Source organism: Dipodomys merriami, unplaced genomic scaffold (assembly GCF_024711535.1).
Source record: "Dipodomys merriami isolate MVZ:Mamm:240054 unplaced genomic scaffold, mDipMer1.0.p SCAF_2, whole genome shotgun sequence".
NCBI classification, from domain to species: Eukaryota; Metazoa; Chordata; class Mammalia; order Rodentia; family Heteromyidae; genus Dipodomys; species Dipodomys merriami.
In genome coordinates, this window is record NW_027203381.1 from 79451901 (window position 1) to 79469049 (window position 17149).

The 17149-nt window shown below is 37.5% G+C and overlaps 1 protein-coding gene across 4 annotated transcripts in view; it reads left to right on the forward strand.

Annotated features, from left to right (window-relative positions):
* The window catches only part of Ccdc191 (coiled-coil domain containing 191), a 65435-nt gene that overhangs the window by 41922 nt on the left and 6364 nt on the right, over nt 1-17149 (forward strand). For all 4 annotated transcript variants that reach the window (XR_011373545.1, XM_070030200.1, XM_070030198.1 and 1 more), the window contains 7 exons: nt 2090-2339; nt 6496-6956; nt 7703-7815; nt 9889-9971; nt 10693-10794; nt 15346-15489; nt 16993-17145. Coding sequence is in view for 3 of the 4 variants with exons in the window: in XM_070030200.1 (XP_069886301.1) it covers nt 2090-2339; nt 6496-6956; nt 7703-7815; nt 9889-9971; nt 10693-10794; nt 15346-15489; nt 16993-17145 (1306 nt within the window). In the remaining variant the exon portion in view is untranslated. The remainder of the gene's footprint in view (nt 1-2089; nt 2340-6495; nt 6957-7702; nt 7816-9888; nt 9972-10692; nt 10795-15345; nt 15490-16992; nt 17146-17149) is intronic.

The following is a 17149-nucleotide window of genomic DNA, read 5'->3' on the forward strand; positions in this document are numbered from 1 at the left end:
TCAGCTCCCTACTTACCTTTTACTTCCTAATATTACAGTAGGGCTGAAATTTTGGTATTTATTTTGGAGGGTACTATTTATTTGGTGGCTGTTTCTCAAGGAATTCAGACTAGATTGGAATGGAGATATCAGCATACATCTCTGATATTAAGGGTAAAAACGTGTAAAACTTATTTCAGCTATATGTATTTCTTGTTTCATCCCACAGTAACTCACAAAAAAGTCACAGTGTAACTTTGAAATGTGAATGGCAGTCAAAACAATTATGTAAGCATTAAGACCTTAATACTTCTGACTCACTGATCCAAGAATGTCAAGATTTTCTCAACCTGACCTCAATGATGCCCTGAGGAGAATGAGGCATTATATGTTTAACAGAAATGGATATTCAAATAGTGTTACAGAGAAAATGTGCCAGTCTCCTTCACAAGACACAGTCACATGGGCAACTAAACCACAGTTTAGTCACTGATACCACATAATACGTTTCAAGTTGGAGGGGCTAATAACCATCCACAGGTAGGTAGGTCTCTATGTTTGAATTCTCAACTGGCTGCCACAAGTCATCTGATGAAGATTCACGCTGGGAATGCAGCAATACCACTTCCCAGGCCACTCAGTTCAATCTCCTCATGTTTGTGAATTTTGCAGGAGTTCAAAAAAAAAAAAAAAAAAAAAAAAAGCTAGATGATTCCATGAGAGCAAGGTCTCTTCACCAGACATTTATTCAGTTCATTTATTCAGGTTTGGTATATGATGCCTATTTAGTGATTCTTCCCTTGAACAAGTCTTTTTTATGTTTTTTGTTGTGAAAATACTGTACAAAGGGGTTACAGTTACATGAGCAGGGCAAGCATTGTTGCCTCCTCCTTTGTTTTCCCCCTACCATCCCTTCCCTCCCACTTCCACAACTATACTCCCCCCACCCGCTACCCACCCTCCTACCCCACCCCCCGCCTAAACTGTAAAGTTCATTGTTCAACAGTGTCTTGTACATCTCTTTATTACAATGGGTCAACCTGTATCCTATCTAAATATTTTTTTTATCCCTTCCCCTCCCCAAATTATACCAACATCAAATACAGTGAAAACGGGTTATACCATGGGGGAGGAACTCACAAAGCAACAAAAAATCACATGGTAACTTATAATATGTTAGAAACAATAGCAAGAAAGAAAAAACCACTTGTGTCCCTATCTTGGGGTTCATTTTGCTTAACATCTGGTCATATGTACAAGCTACCAGCACAACTATGTTTATTGCAGAATTTTTTACCATAGCTAAGATATGGAACCAACCCAGATGTCCCTCAATAGATGAATGGATCAAGAAAATGTGAGATATATATATATATATATATGAGAATAGGAAATGGAAAGACTTGGAAAAAATTATATTAAGTGAAGTAAGGCAGGCCCATAGAAACATAGGTCCCATGGTTTCCCTTATTTGCAATAATTAGCATCCATATAAGGATGAGCTGAAAGGCTCAAAAGCCATGTACAAATGACCATTTAAGTTGATGCTAAGTGAAATGAACCCCAAGATACAGACACAAGAGGTCCGTCTTTATTGTTAGTGTTTTAAATGTACCATCTGATTTTATTATTTTTTGTTGTTGTTTCATTTGTATGTTCTTTCCCCTATGGCATACCCCTGTTGTCACTGTATTCGATTTCGATATCCTGCATCTTGTATATACATATGTCTAATCTGGGGAGAGGAAGGGGAAAAAACAAAACTCTGAAACAAGGACACAGGATGACCCATTGCAACAGAGATACCTACTGGACAGTATATTGGAAATGAACTGTACAACTTTGGGATAGGACTGTGAAGCTGGGGGAGGGAAGTAGGACAACAAGGAAGGGAAGGGGTGAGGATCATCATTGCCTTACTCGTGTAACTGTAACCCCTCCATACAACATCTTCACAGTAAAATAAAAATTAAAAAATAAAATAAAAAAGGATGGAGCATTTCAAATACTCCTTGGTCTTGTGACTCATTTATATTACCAAACAAATATTGCTTCTTTATTTTAATGGAATATTGCTTCTTTATTTTAATGAAAGAATCTTGTCGCTTAGAAAACAACAACTGGCCACTGAGTATAACCGGAAACAGGTTCTTCGACACTGCTTCACAGAATGGCAGCACTGGCATGGTGCCCAGGTCGTGAAGAGGGAGTTGGCTCTTGCAAAGGAGGAAACTAGGAAGAAAATGGATGAGCTGCTGAAGGCAGCATCTCTAGGAAAACTCAGTACCAGTGGGTTACTGGACATCCATCCACAGGAAGACGCAACAGCCATGGTGGGCTTGCAAGTAGGAAGTGGAGAGGTATATTGTTTTCTTTGTTTAGTTTTCCTGTACCTTATAACCTGATATTGACAGCTGTGGTCAAATTGCCTCATCTAGCTGTTAAAGGGTTAGGATGTGACAGTGCACAAAGGTTAGCTTTCAAGGCAGTGTTTGTTTGTTTTTTTCAACTGAATCTTCTTTTTATAATCACATATCCACCTGAAATAGTTTGATATGAAGAGGGAATTTAAAACTACTAATAAAAGACTACTGTAGAAAGAGATACATAAAGCACTGTTTTTTTATTCAGAAATAGGAAACTTCCAAAACTTTTAATAATTCATGTATCAGCAAAGTTTGAGCAGTATATCTTGGGAGACAAAGCCTTATTACAAATATTCATAAGAATTATTACCAAGTTCAATGAAAGAATGCTATCCTTTACCCTACCTATATGTGTATAGCATTGTATCTGGGCCTGAGTACTTTCCTAAAATAAGGTATTCTAATGAAATGCAAAAACACATAAAGTACTGTTTGTAGCTGATGAAGTCTTCATGTTTGATGTCCACATATTTCTAAATTAGTTTATGACTTATGATGGCAATTTGATTTTTTTTTATTTTGCTAGTCAAAAAAGTCATATGTACTAACTGTTGCAATTTGATAGAAGAAAATCACAGAGGAGAAAGAAAAATAATCCATAATTTCATCATCTGGAGTTAACCACTAATATCATGGAAGTATAACAAATCTAGTCTTTCTCTATGTTATGGTAGTAGGGGGTTGAAGTCAGGGCCTTGAACTTGCCAGGAAAGTACTCTTAACTGTTAAGCCAAAACTCCAGCCTTTTTTTATACTGTTTTTTTTTTCCAGGATAGGGTTTTTCTTTCTGCACATGTACACACATAGGCTGTGATCTTGTGATCCACCTCTTTTAGACCTCTTGTCATAGCTAGGATACTAGGAAAACAGCACCATGTCTAGCTCTCCATTGAGAAAGGGTCTCTTCTACTTATTTTTGCCTGGAATGGTCTTAGCCATGATCATCCCAATCTCTGCCTCTAAAGTAGCTAGAATTAGAGGTGTGAGCCATGGTGTCTCCCTTGTTTTTTATTTCTTAATATGGAAGTAATTATTTTTCTAATAAAAAAATTAAATATGAGAAACTTCATGTTATTAAACTATACTTTAGCTATAGTAGTTCTCCACTGAACGTGTAACTCAGAATTAGGCCTACAAAATAGGAATTTCTAGGTATGGGGGCACCTGAATTTTTTAATTTCCACAGTTGAACCTGAGTGCTACCTTCATGGACTACCATCTGTGTCATCATTTTGTAATGACTAGTGATATTTTATAATAAACTCTAAGCAAGAATTGGTTTAACTCACTTACTGCTAGAATTTAAGGTATTTCTTTTTTGTTATTATTTTCAACAGTATTTCAGTAGGAATAGCTAAGTTTTTGTGTGTATCCATGATGCTTTTATTTAGGATGCTTTTAAAAATAGAATGCATGTTCAATTTTCTTCTGAATCTTGCTTCATTATTTGCATTTCCTTTATTACTAATGAAATTAAACATTTTTATATTTGATGTGTAAACATATGGATACATGTCATATAAAAAGATATAGAAATATACTAACTTGTCTAATCACATCCTTTGTACATTTTCCTTTTGGATTCATGTTCTTTTCTTATTCATAGGAGCTTTTTATATTTTAAGACTATTAATGCTTTAATTATTATATATACTGCAATCCTTTTATTTCCCTTTTGTCCCTTTTTTGGTTATGGCATTTGATATTGGGCATAGTTGTTAATTTTTATAACATTATACCGTGAGCTTTTTCCTTCCTGATGTTCTTTCCTTGTTTACAAAGACAGTAATTTGCCTTTCTAAACAAGATAAGTTGGAGACAACCTTCTACACTCTGTTAAGTACTTAACTCAAATGTGCATTGGACACTAAAGGGTCCCAGCCTAGCTTTTTACCCTCATACTGCAAGCATGGAAACTGGTTTTAATTTAAGCTTAGTCTCTCAGTAAAGGGAGATCACAAGGATGCTATCGGGACTTAGGTAATGACATCTCAGTCTCTTTCCTTAGGCATTTTATGTACCTTTATGTCAGTCAGACAATTTTGACCCCATTAAGTCCTAGGATAGATTTTTATCTTAGAAATAACAGAATGGTACCTTTTCTGTATAAAGTTCCACTATTATTATTTTTAAGTGAAAAAGTCAGCAGAAAATATTTCTTACTGTGAAAAACAGAAAAAAGTACTGTGTGTATATTTAGACTAAAGGGGAAAAAATAAGCTTCCAAATCTCAAATCAAAAACAAAAGAGTTTATCAAGAAAAGATAATATTGTAAAAAAAATTAAAATAGAGGCTACATAGGTTCCTAAGTAAATGAAATCTTTTTTCAGAATGTGAACTATGAAAATTAATAGCTTTAGTTCTATGCTTATTAATTTTGCCTTATAGGAATTCATATACTAAAAACACACATGCCATAAAATGTTTGAAAATTACCAGTTAGCCCATACGTGATTTTCTCTAATTAGGCCAGGCTGTTCACTCCATTTCGATTGAGTACAATCTGTGCCATTAAGCTTTTCTTTCATTCTCTTATTTTTACTTTAGAAAGTTACCGTGATCCAAAAGAAACCTTGTTGCTGTACTCAAGGCTTTTTACATAGTCTTGCTGGGTTAATAATATGTCATTATGGTAAAGTTTAAAAGAGCCTAAAACATCTGCCCTGCTTGATGCTATATTTCATAAGTGGGTGTTCCCCCGAATAAATGTCCACTGACATTTCTGAAATAAAAGGTTATTTTTAAAAGTCTTTTCCATTTCAGAGTTTCCACATGTCAAATCTCTCAACTAAGTTTATGGAAATTATGAGAAATAGTTTTTAGTACCTACATATGACACCTTGTTCAAGCTAAAGCTTCTGATACTAAATAGCACCTAGTATTTTCCCTAGAATTCTGATACTAAATAGCTCCTAGTACTTTTCTCTTACTGCTAGCGCAGGTAGTAGAAATAGCAGCTAGTCAGTCCTTAAGTCATGAAATTAAATCATTCTAGAGGAGATTTTCATTTTTTTATTGGTCATGTCCCTCAGCTCTTCAGCTCAAGGCTAGTGCTCTACCACTTGAGCCACAGTGCCACTTCCGGCTTTTTCTGCTTATGTGATGCTGAGGAATCGAACTCAGGGCCTCATGCATTCAAGGCAAGCACTCTATCACTGAGCCACCTTCCCAGCCCAGGAGATATTTTTTGACATCATGTTGGCCAGGATAAGTTTTGCCAATTAAAATCCTATTTCCTTCCTTGCTGAATCAAGCTTGTAATCAAATTTGATACCTCAGTCTATTCAATGAAATTTTACACAATGATGCTTCATTAAAAGTATTAAGCTATATGCCTTTGCAAAATATTTAGAGGTATTTGCCTCATAATCCTTCCTCACACTCCCTACATATAGTTCAAGAATTGCTAGTAACTAGATTTAAGCCAGGCTTTGATGCTGAAATGAATAAATCTGCTGTACAGTATCAAAAGGCTTTAAAGAACAGAACTTCTGGTGCTGGAGGCAAGACTCAGTTGGTAAAGCACTTGACTTCAAAGCACAGGACTTGAACTCATACCTACCACTTTCATTCATCAATGAACTCATACCTGCCACAAGTGGCAGGTATAAGTTCAAGTCCTGGTTTCAGGCCTTTAAAAAAACAACAACAGAGCTTCTGTTGATTTGTGTTTCAAGCATTCTTCAGAAAGAATAAATCCTTTGGTACAAAAATTTCAAATTTCTTCAAAATTCAATCAATTCTTTCATATTAAAGTATCTATAATATGTATCTGAAGTAATATGACCTAATTCATAAATTAACTGTCCAAACTAGATAGTCATAAGAGAACTTTGATCAATGGTAGGTGTCTTGGCCCAAGACAGTTATTCTCACAGCTATAGCCATTTTTACACCCACTGCTAATGAGCATTCTAGGGGTGACTCACAGAGCCACGGCCAGCGGCCTCTGAGATATCCAATCCAGTAGCACAGTGCAACTAGCTGGGGTGCAGGCAGTTATGCCATTGAACCAAACAAAGCTGACTAGACAAATGTCTAGTCAGTCCTCTTAATTACTTGAGTTATAAAGTGTTCTTTCTCTCTCAGGTCATTGCTGGATCCCCTTTGTGGGAAAAGTCACCTTCTGGAACCAATGGATCTGTGTTGCACCCTCCCTTAGGAAGAACCACAAAGGATAATTTGCAGGATCCCTTTCAGAATGTCCCTGAGAATACCCTGGATATTCAACAGCACAAGACCCTGGATGTTGAGATCCCTCAGCATCCTGGTGGTAATGAGAAGCTTGGAACCAGCAGCCAGGGAGGAGAACCTGTTTGCATGGAGCATTTCCGCAGCCGCCATGTCTACCAGCAGCAGCTGATTGAGAAACAAAAGAAGAAACTTCAGGAGCAGCAGAAAACCATTCTGGAGCTGAAGGAAAGCCAGCGGCTGGCAGAGGCTCGGTGGGCAGCTGAGCGAGGCGCAGCAGTCACGGATGCACAGAGCCGCCTTCTGTCAAATCCCAGAGTAGCAGAGGCACCCAAGGGAACCTGCCAAAAGCTTTTGAAGTATGTCTGTTGTGGCAAATCACTCTTTGGGTATATTTTGTGGGCTTCTTTCCTTGGAAATAAAGAGGCTCCTGAACTTCTTTGCCCTGCTTCCTAACTCTATGATCTGAAACTAAGAAGCCTCAGAAGTTGTGATTTGTTTATAGCAGGGGTAGATAGATATGAGAAGCAAGTGACTGCCTGTAAAGAGCCAGTTACACAATTGGCATTTGGGTTGCATCTATTTGGCTGTGACTATCCAGTAGAAGATGAAAAAAAAACAACCCTGCTTTCATTAGATTTCTGATTATTTTCAGTGCTGAGAAGCCAAGAAAGCCAACTCCAGGTCCACATGGAGTAGCCTCTGACATGGCTCATCTAGCCTGAGATTTTAGTTTATTTGGATAAACCTAAACTTTTTTTTGATTCTGCAATGAGTCCAAATTTCTCAAAAGTTATTTAAGATGGTTTCAGAGGTGCTTGAGATGAACACACAAAATAGGACAAGTGGTAGGATAAGAAATGGTGATACCTTTGATTAGAAACACTAGGACACTAGAGCACCTGATGCCCATTGTAGACTGAAGCATCACATGACCTTTCCATACTTCATTACACCAGTGTATAACTCAGGTAAAATAATACATAGTTATCTCAGCAAAGAAGGATTAACAAACGTTCTTAAATGCTTGAATTCCTCAGGTAAAGGCTTTGAAAGATAATAATTGTTCATCTAAATTTTTTTTCTCCCCCTTCTTTTCTTCCAGTTCATCTGTTACCTCTTCTAGGACTGAAGATTCTAGAAATGATTTACGAAATTCTCTTTCTGGACCTCCAAAAAACACAAAGCAGGCAATAGCACCCCATCCTATACTAAAAGGCACGACTTTCTTGATGGTAGCTTTGAATGGTGGTTGTCTTCTCTCCTAGCATAGAATACGTCTGGGACTGAATCCTGGCAGTTTGTAGGTTTTTGAGATTTAGCAGAACTTGATCAGGCTCTAAGATGAGTAGACATGGGAGAAACGGAATGGCCAGAGAGCTCTGCTAAAAAAGAATACACAAACAATACAAATGAGCACACAGAATAGTTAAAGCTAAACATTGGTAAAGATCACCCATCAATATTCTTTTTTGTTAATGTTTAAATGTTGATCAGCTCAAATCAATCCAGGTTATTTTATCATTTTTATATTTTTAATATAAAATTTTATATTTTTAATATAAAATATTTAAGGGGGTGGGGTCATTGTTACATCTCCAGACATGTTTACACTCTATTCCAATTATTCTCACCCCCTCTATCACACTCCCTGCCCCTTCCTCCAAATGATAGCATCTCCAATTTTCCTTGTTCTGTCTTCATAGTATTGCAAATGATTAGTTTTGACAGTACTCAACCTTCTTTATGCTTGCTGCTAGCCCAATCCCCTCCCACTAGTACCCACATTATTTCCTTTTACAATGAGCTATACCTACATAGTAGGATTTTAATAATGAAATCTACAAGTGAGATATTTTCATTTGGTAACATGTTAACGCACATAGAAACCATGATTTTTAACATGGAACAATCGATGTTAGGGGCATTCCTTAGAGCCTACCTAGTGAGTCTGTTAATACTTAGTGCATGTTTGCAAATGGTGGCTGGCACTTTGTACTGTGGTTTGTAAATTGGACTGTCTGCCTGTGGTAAGATTACTGACCTCACAAGAAGTAATGACATCCTAAGGACACTGAGCCTGCAATCTGCTCTTGTCCACGAAGAGAACGGCGGTTTGCATCCACTCTGCTCGGGCAGCAGCTTATCTGCCTTTGCCTACTGCTAGTGCTGACCAGGAAATGCCCAGTTTGGTGCAATAAGTTTTTTAAAATTATTGTTTGACCTAGGAGTTAGCTCATTTAGAATCCCGGTCTTATTTTTCAAGTAGCTTTTAATGATTTTTATCTAGAAAAGATGGAGAAAGGGCATCTTGCTGAGGCGCTGCTTCTCTGGGCTCTCATACTTTAATCCTCTAGTCTATTTCGGCCTCCTTAAGGACAGTCTCACTCCCACCATCTGTGGCACCACCACAGGCACTTAATATCTGTGAGAAAGAGCACAGTGAGGCTTTTGTTTTTTAATTCTTAAAACTTAGGCTTAAAATCTCTTCTCTGCAACATAGCCCAAGGAACTGAAAGAAACTCTTGGCTGGCTTAGGTGAGCAGAACTTGATCCTTTTCCTACCCATGCCCCTCCTTTCTATAAAAGCTCTGACTGATTACAGAGTCATATTATCAGACCATCTTGCGCATTTGTTTCATTTGGATCGATATTTAATAGACTGTCAAGAACAGGAGTCTGACACTCAAATTTGTTCCAATGCCAGTTCTCAAATGCCTGGTAGACTTCCATTTCCTGCCCATCTGGATAGCCAGGTCTTAAAGCTCGATTAAAATGTATTCATCATGACCCCAAACTTTAGTTTGTTCTTGCATATACAGATGCATAGACAGTAACTTGAGAAAAAACAATGGGCTCATTTAAAATGGGATTTAAGGAATATTTTGATTCTCAAAATCTCTTTTACATGTGACTAAATTTTTTACCAGGGTTATAATTAAATTACAGTTTTAGTTTCTGAGTTTTATTCACTTCAAGGCCTATCACCAGGCACATTATCTTATTTAAACCATTATTTACATTATTCTAAAGTAAATGCAAATAAACAAAAACATAATCTATAACTTGCTCATCATTGCTGAGGATGGCGAAATAGCTTGGATGAGGTCACAGGTCTTAACCTGCAGAGTGTATATAAGTTCCATATATTTAATTTTCTTCTGAGATAGTGAACACTCAATTTACAAGAAAACTCAAATGCTTACCCCTAAATGCTACTGTGACATGGAAAGTTTCTCTTGCAATGTTCCTCATATTTTTGTCTATTAAAATTATGTTACTATTTTCTAGCCATGGAAGAGAGAGCAGTTCAACGTGCTGAACGTAGGAGGATCTTGGCAGAAAGGAAGAAAAAACAAGATGAAGAGAAATTGGTAATAAAATTCAAAATGCAAACTGAGGCAAGAAAAATGCGTTGTCTGGAACTTAAAAAATGAACCTTAGCTTGTTCAACCTCTTGTGGCAACAGAGTTAAACCAACTTTGAAGTGACTTTTGGCCTATTTACCTGAATTGTGTGTCAGTTTGAGGAAAATAGGGATCATTAGCATTGCAGAAGATTCACACATGACCAAGGATACTGTTGTTGGTAGATGTTTATTTTACTTTTTGCCATTACTCATTCAACTTACTTGCTCATAGTTAGCTCTCTACCACCTCAGCTTCCAGCCTGGCTTTTAGCTGGAACCAGCTTTTGTACCAGCCATTAACTAAACAAGCCAAGCAAAATGCAAGGCTCTGCGTTCAAACCCTGCTACTGGCACAAATAATTTTGCAGTGAGAGATTACTGGTCTTAATTCACAGACTCACCTCAAACAGAAAAAAATTACATTTTCTTTAAGTAGTGTACAAAAGGGTTACCATTCAACAAATCAGTTTATAAGTATAATGCATCAAATTTATGTCATCCCTTTGGGAGAATTTAAGTTACACAATTGCCATTGGTTGGGTTTTCTACTTTTAACCACCAAGTATAGGCTTATTTCAGAGACAAAGCAGGTGATTTGGTTGGTGCTTGACCTGCCTCAACACAGAAGATCTTTTTCCTATGCAAATGGAGGGTTCTGATTTTTCTGAATTACTGTCTCTGATCAGGCGCAGTTAAAGGCCCAAGAGGAAGAACGCCAGAAGAGGGAGGCAGAAGAGAAAGAAGCTCAGCTTGAGAGAAAACGAGAAGAGAAGAGACTAATGAAAATGGTCAGTAGTCTTCAGCCAGTCACCTGTCTGTGAGGTCTGTGGCCTCATCCTCACCAGACAATGGTCGAGCCCTCCATATGTAAGCCTGTAAGGGACATTTCAGATTCAAATCATAACAAGTGCTGTAGTCGCTTTGGAATTTATTTTGCATATGGCATGAGGTATGTGAAATTCATTTTTTTGTGTAGACAGCTCATATTCTTTAAAAATGACTTTTCTGTATTGAATTATTTTTACATACTTCTCACATATAGGTAGTCAAGGAGTTAGGGTTTAGCATGAACTTTGGGGAAACACATTTAGCAAGAGTTTTACCTCAGCTGCCTTCAAGATTTTCTCTGGTTTTCAGTTTTTGAATATGGTATACCTAGGTGTGGTTTGTAGGTTCATTGGCTTGTTTACCTTGTATAATAGACTGAACCTTCTTGGAAATGCAGTAAGTTTGCCTTATTATTATTATTATTATTATTATTATTATTATTATTATTTTGTCGGTTGTGGGGCTTGAACTCTGGGCTTGGGCGCTATCCCTTCGCTCTTCAGGTCAACGTGAGCTCTCTACCGCTTGAGCCACAGTGCCACTTCCGGTTTTCTACTGGTTTTTATTGGAGATAAGAGTCTCACAGACTTTCCTGCCCAGGCAGGCTTTAAACTGCCATCCTCAGATCTCAGCCTCCTGAGTAGCTAGGATTACTGGCGCCCAGCAAATTTGCCTTACTCACAGATTGCCTGCATGTGATTTTGACCAAGCAGAGTTAAAAAAATAAATGTAAAAAAGAAATTTCAAAGCCAAACCTTTTTAATTCCCAGGTGCAGATTCCACAGCTCAGTGGATGTGTAAAAGCGTTGTCAGTCCCACATTATCTTCAGCTGTGTTTAAACTCATTCAAAGCTTTTTCCTCAGTAGTGACCTACTTGGAACCATATATACACAATGAGGATACCAAGGGTCGACTTACGGCTATGTTTTTTGTTACTAATTTTGAAATATCTTCACCTACTATTTGTTCAAATATTTTTCACCTGTCATTCACATTCTCTTGAGTTTCCAGTCATGCTGGTGTTAAATTATTTCCTACTGTTCCCCTAAATCTCAGATAGACTGTTGTGTTTCTTTCATTCCTTTTACTTTACAACTAAAATAATGTCCATTGTACTACTTCCAGGTTACTTTATTCTTTCTTTAGCTGCTTCATCTAGTGATAAGTACAATAAAAACCCTCTTCATTTTTATAACATGTGCTTTTGATTTCTAGCCTTTTTTTTTTTTTTTCTGTTGGTCATGGAGCTTGAACTCAGGGCTTGGGTGCTGTCCATGAACTTTTGTGCTGGAAGTTAGTGCTCTACCATTTTGAGCCACAGCTCCACTTCCAATTTGGTGGTGGTTAATTGGATATAAGAGTTTCATGAACTTTCCTGCCCAGGCTTGGCTTCGAACCACAATCCTCAGATCTGAACCTCCTGAATAGGTAGGATTACAGGTGTGAGCCACCAGTGCCTGGCTGGTTTCTAGCATTTTTATTTTGAATCTTATGAGTTTTTCTGTCTCTGCTAAAAAATTACATATTTGATGCTGAATGCTAGAGCCTGTGACATTATTGTCATACATTATGTAAAATTCTCTGATAGTTCCAACAACTCTATGTCATGTTCTGATGTCTTGTTCCCTGTCACATTCTGATGATTGCTTATCTTTTCAGAGTGTTTATTTCTTGTCTTTTGGTAGGTTATATCGGTTTTTTGTTGAAAGCCATTTTGCTTAGGACAGTTAGAAACTACAGTAAGTAGACCATTAGTGTGGAAATTTGTGTCAATCTAGCCAGGAACTTGGCTTTGTTTAGAGATTATTGTTGCTATAGTTACTACTATTGAGGTCTGTTACTGCTATGAACACCAGAGACTTCACTTTCTTCTAGGTAACTTTGTTTCTATCTCCTTTTAGTTTTGGGTTTTCCCTTAATGCTGTTCCCCAGAGAGACTCTGTCTCTTACAAATCTGATACTGTAATCCAGAGTTGTTACTGGGGTTCATACAAGTGTGGTGATGGGTTCTAGATGAGGGAAGCATTCTGTGGTCTGATTACATTTCGTTTTTTCCAGGGTATAGCAGTGGCCACTCAGCAGAATTTCTGTTCCTGCTCTCTGAGCAGAGCTTTTTTTTTTTTTTTTTCTATATTCTGATTTTTTTTCTTTCAGCTGCAGTGAGTACCACCACTCTTCGATGTTTAAAAAAAACAAAACAAAAAAACCAAAACCTCAACCCTTAGGTGAAATATGGGGACTCTTAACTGGCAGAGTCCCTATGTGTCCTTCCCCCCACCCCCGTTTCAGGGTTGTGACCCTAGTGCAGACAGAGCCTTCCGTCTCTTAAGGGAGGATGATCTAGCAGTTGCTGCTATTCCTCTCTCCGAGCCAGAAGATTCTAGAAAATTCCTCTCAATTCTCCTTGTCGTTTTTTGTGGGGGTCAGGTAGGGTTCCTATAGGAAAAGCATGCAAGAGTGGGAACCACCTCCGTGACTGATCCTTCAGAGCCTCTCCCTGCTAGTAAGAGCCTCCTCACAACAGCCTCGTATCTCAGCCTCACAGCAAACTGGGGGTGCAGCTACTACTGCAAACACTTTATGGACAAGAAAACAGAAAATACGGTGACACTAATGAAATTCAACCAATTAAGGAATCCTGAACTGAGGAAAGAAATACATGTTTGAAGAAACTACTGTGTTCAGAATACAAAATTCTGACTCAAGCAGAACTCTTGATTTTATATTTTTCCAAAGAGGTAGAGTTTTTAGAAGTATTTTCCTTCACAATCCTTCCAAAATTGGTTTTCCTTTCAGAGCCTGGAACACTCACCATAGGTACTAAATTCTGGGAGGATAGTTATACGTAACCTAAGTGTGCATGAGATCAAGTTCTTATCCAAAAGGATAAAACTTTGGTTATCTAACCCTTTGGTCAGGGTTTGATTTTCGTTGGTAAGTTAATTCATATTTCAGTGGATACAGAAATTGTTCATTTCTTTGCTTTTCTCATTTAGCCATCACCTTCTTCTTCCTACTTCTTGAGGTATTTTCTTTTTTTTTCTATTCACCCAATCAACAAGTTTCTTGGGTGCCTAAATGAAGATTACAAAGATAATTTTGGCTTCATGTTTAGAGAATACAGATGTTTCATTTTCAAGAACTTGTATAGAAATAAGTAGTTGGCATTGGAAAATGAATTATTTTCCCTGTGTTTTCTCTTTCCCATGAGTTCTCTTTCATTCTTTTTTTTTTTTTTCCTGCCAGTCCTGGGGCTTAATCTCAGGGCCTCAGCACTTTCCCTGAGCTGCTTTTGCTCAAGGCTAGCACTCTACTACTTGAAGCAAAGCACCACTTCTGGCTTTTTCTGTTTATGTGGTATTGAGGAATCCAACATAGGGCTTCGTGCATGCTAGGGAAGCACTCTATCACTAAGCCACATTCCCAGCCCTCTTTCATTCTTTCTTGCAGAAGTTTTAAGCATTCTAGCTAGCTTGTCAAAACCAGCCAATTCACTACTGTTCTTTTCTTATTTATTTCTTGCCTCTGAACTTACTGTTCCTGTTCATTAAAGGATACAGTATTGAGGATATTCATCTAGACATTTAATGATGTTCACAGAGAGAAAAGAGAGAGCTAGCTAGCTTGATGATAGGTAGATAGATACAGACAGACAGACAGACAGACAGAGATAAATAGATAGCTGTATTTCTAGGTTTTCTATAATAATGAAGAAATATTCCTGATTGTTGTCTTCACTAGATATGTCACTTTTTAGTCAATTAAGAGATATATCATTTCTATGACCAGTACTGAGTAAACCCAAGGATTTACATACACATGATTCTTTTGTTAATGGCATTAACTTATATTGAAAAATGTCACATTTGTGCATTCAAATAGTAGGACAAACAGGAAAGGCAAGTCAGAGCATTGTGTTGACCAAGCTGATGTTATTAAATTGATCACACAAAAAGGTTTTGAAAGGCTATATGAGGATGAAAATCTGGGGACACCTGTAAATCGGAACTTGTGTCCAGATACAGTGGTTTCTCAAGGCATGTTGGAACTTTCTTGAGCTTCATCTCCGCAGAGGATTCAGACACCAAAAGTCTAGTAACTGCTGTTCCAAGATTCTGAAGGGACTTTCTACTGTCCAAAGTGGGAAGTGGAGCCCTCAGCGCGTCTCTCTTTTCCACCTAAGACATTTGTAGTTCATGAACTTTCCATCTGGTTCAATTATGTTTCTTATTAATCTTTGAAATTTTACTCAGCTTTATACTACTTACAGGAAAGCTTTTCTTTTTCAGAGCCTCTTCTAGTCACCAGTCTGAGCCCTAATGTTCTGGTAATCTTGAGATTAGACCTGATTCTTGTAGGGCTCAAAACCAGCCTTTCTTGATCTTCTTAGAAGAATCCATGTTCTAATGTTCCTGAGTGAGCTCTTTAAACATGGTTTCATAGTTACATGTTCAAATGAAATTCATTAGCTTTTTTTGATCATGACATTTTTGCTTGATTATTTTTCCAGAAAGAACTAGAGAAACAGAAGAGAATTAAGAGGAATCAAGAATTGGAAGCAGTAGCTAAAGAACATTATAAAATAGTTTTGCTAAGAAATAAAGGTCTAGAGCCTTGGAAGAGATTGAGAATGCGAAGCCAGCAAAACCTTCAGGTGCACTCTTGTACTATTCTCCCCTTCCCAATTTAGAAAATGGATTTTTCTCAGCAATATGAACTCCTAATCAGGCTTGGGGACAAGGAGTTTGGTGATTTAAAACCTAGAAAGATAAATGTTTTGAGTATATGAATATTTATTTGTTTTGGATAAGAATTTATTTTTGTCTTCAAAAGACTTTTGTAAAACCTAAATTTGTTATTACTAGGGGGTCTTTTTAGGTAAGTGAATAGAACAATAGAATTTTAAAAGTTTTGAGACACAGAAAACACTATAAAACCTAGTAGTCAGGTTTCTGTTGAAATGAAGTTGCATAACAGAGAACTTCCAAATACTAAGTTCACTCACATGTCTAGTCCAGTTATAAACTGGGTTTATATTGTCGTATTCTAGTTCCAGCAGCTACTCAGAGCTAACTCACCTAACAGTTGTTAAATGGACAAAAGATTTTAGAAACCCATATGAATCTTCCACTCATATATGTTATTGGACAATGCAAATCACTGGACCAAGCTCAGAGCACTGAGGTAGGAAAGAGTTTCCATCTTCTACTCCATTGAGAGGTGCTGCAAAAGCACATTGCAAAGGACATAAATATATAATTATGTTGAAGAGCAATCCACTCTACTACACAGAGATGAAAACAAATACTTAACCAAATTATCCAGCACACAGACCAGGACATTCAAGTAAACGATGAAGAAGTTCAAAGTGGATGAATGTGTTTTGGTTTCCTGATTGGGTATGCCACAGAATACCCCCATGATGGTCATGTTGGCAGATAATTATGACGATCAAGAGATTTTTCTTGAATCACGCACATTCACAGTCCTACATGACTAGACAAGTCCGATGAAGAGGGTTTTCCCCTGATTCTTGAAAAAAATGTTACTTTAAAAAAGTAGCATAGATCTGTAAAGTCTGAGTTGTGTATTTATTTTGATAGCATTCTACTGAGCCTTTTTAAGTTGTCGGGACAGTAAATTATTCATGTTATTTGCTATCAGTGGTTTGTGGTTTATTGATAAAATCTAAATTTCAATGATGGTGACAGTTCTTTCTACAAACCCAATTGAAAATATTGGCATTTCCTCAATTAAACAGTGGTTAAGTACATAATAAAGAGAAGTCTGTTATGGAGTTACTGTCCAGTTTCCAAGAGAGCAAACCAAGAATGTTGCCAGCTACTCACTCCAAAACTCAGAGGAAGGGAGTGATGGCTTTGGAGGTTGTTTATTCCATTTCCATTACAAGCCAGTCACTGCGGTCTTCAGGCAGTCAGCCTTGAAAGGTGTGTGGTGATGTGAGTCTGTAACCCTCCAGAGCACTGGGTCCTTGGCCAAAACTTCAGGACATAGATTGTATCTACCTTAGGACTATTCTTGTCTAGTAATTACCTAATTGTAGACTAGTGTCATTTGCCAAACGCGTGCATAATTCCTTCAGTGATTTCATATATAATAAATAAGCTGCTCTTTTGATGGGAAAAAACATGTCCAGGTGGCAGAAGAACATCACTGTTTGGCTCTGCAGAGGAAATGCCTACTGACCTGGTTCTGGTATAGTCAGGAAAGCCAGACGAAGAAGATGACCCAGGCTGATGAGTTTTATTTCCAGCTGTTGCTCAGGAGAGTCATCAGGAGCTGGCTACAGGTAT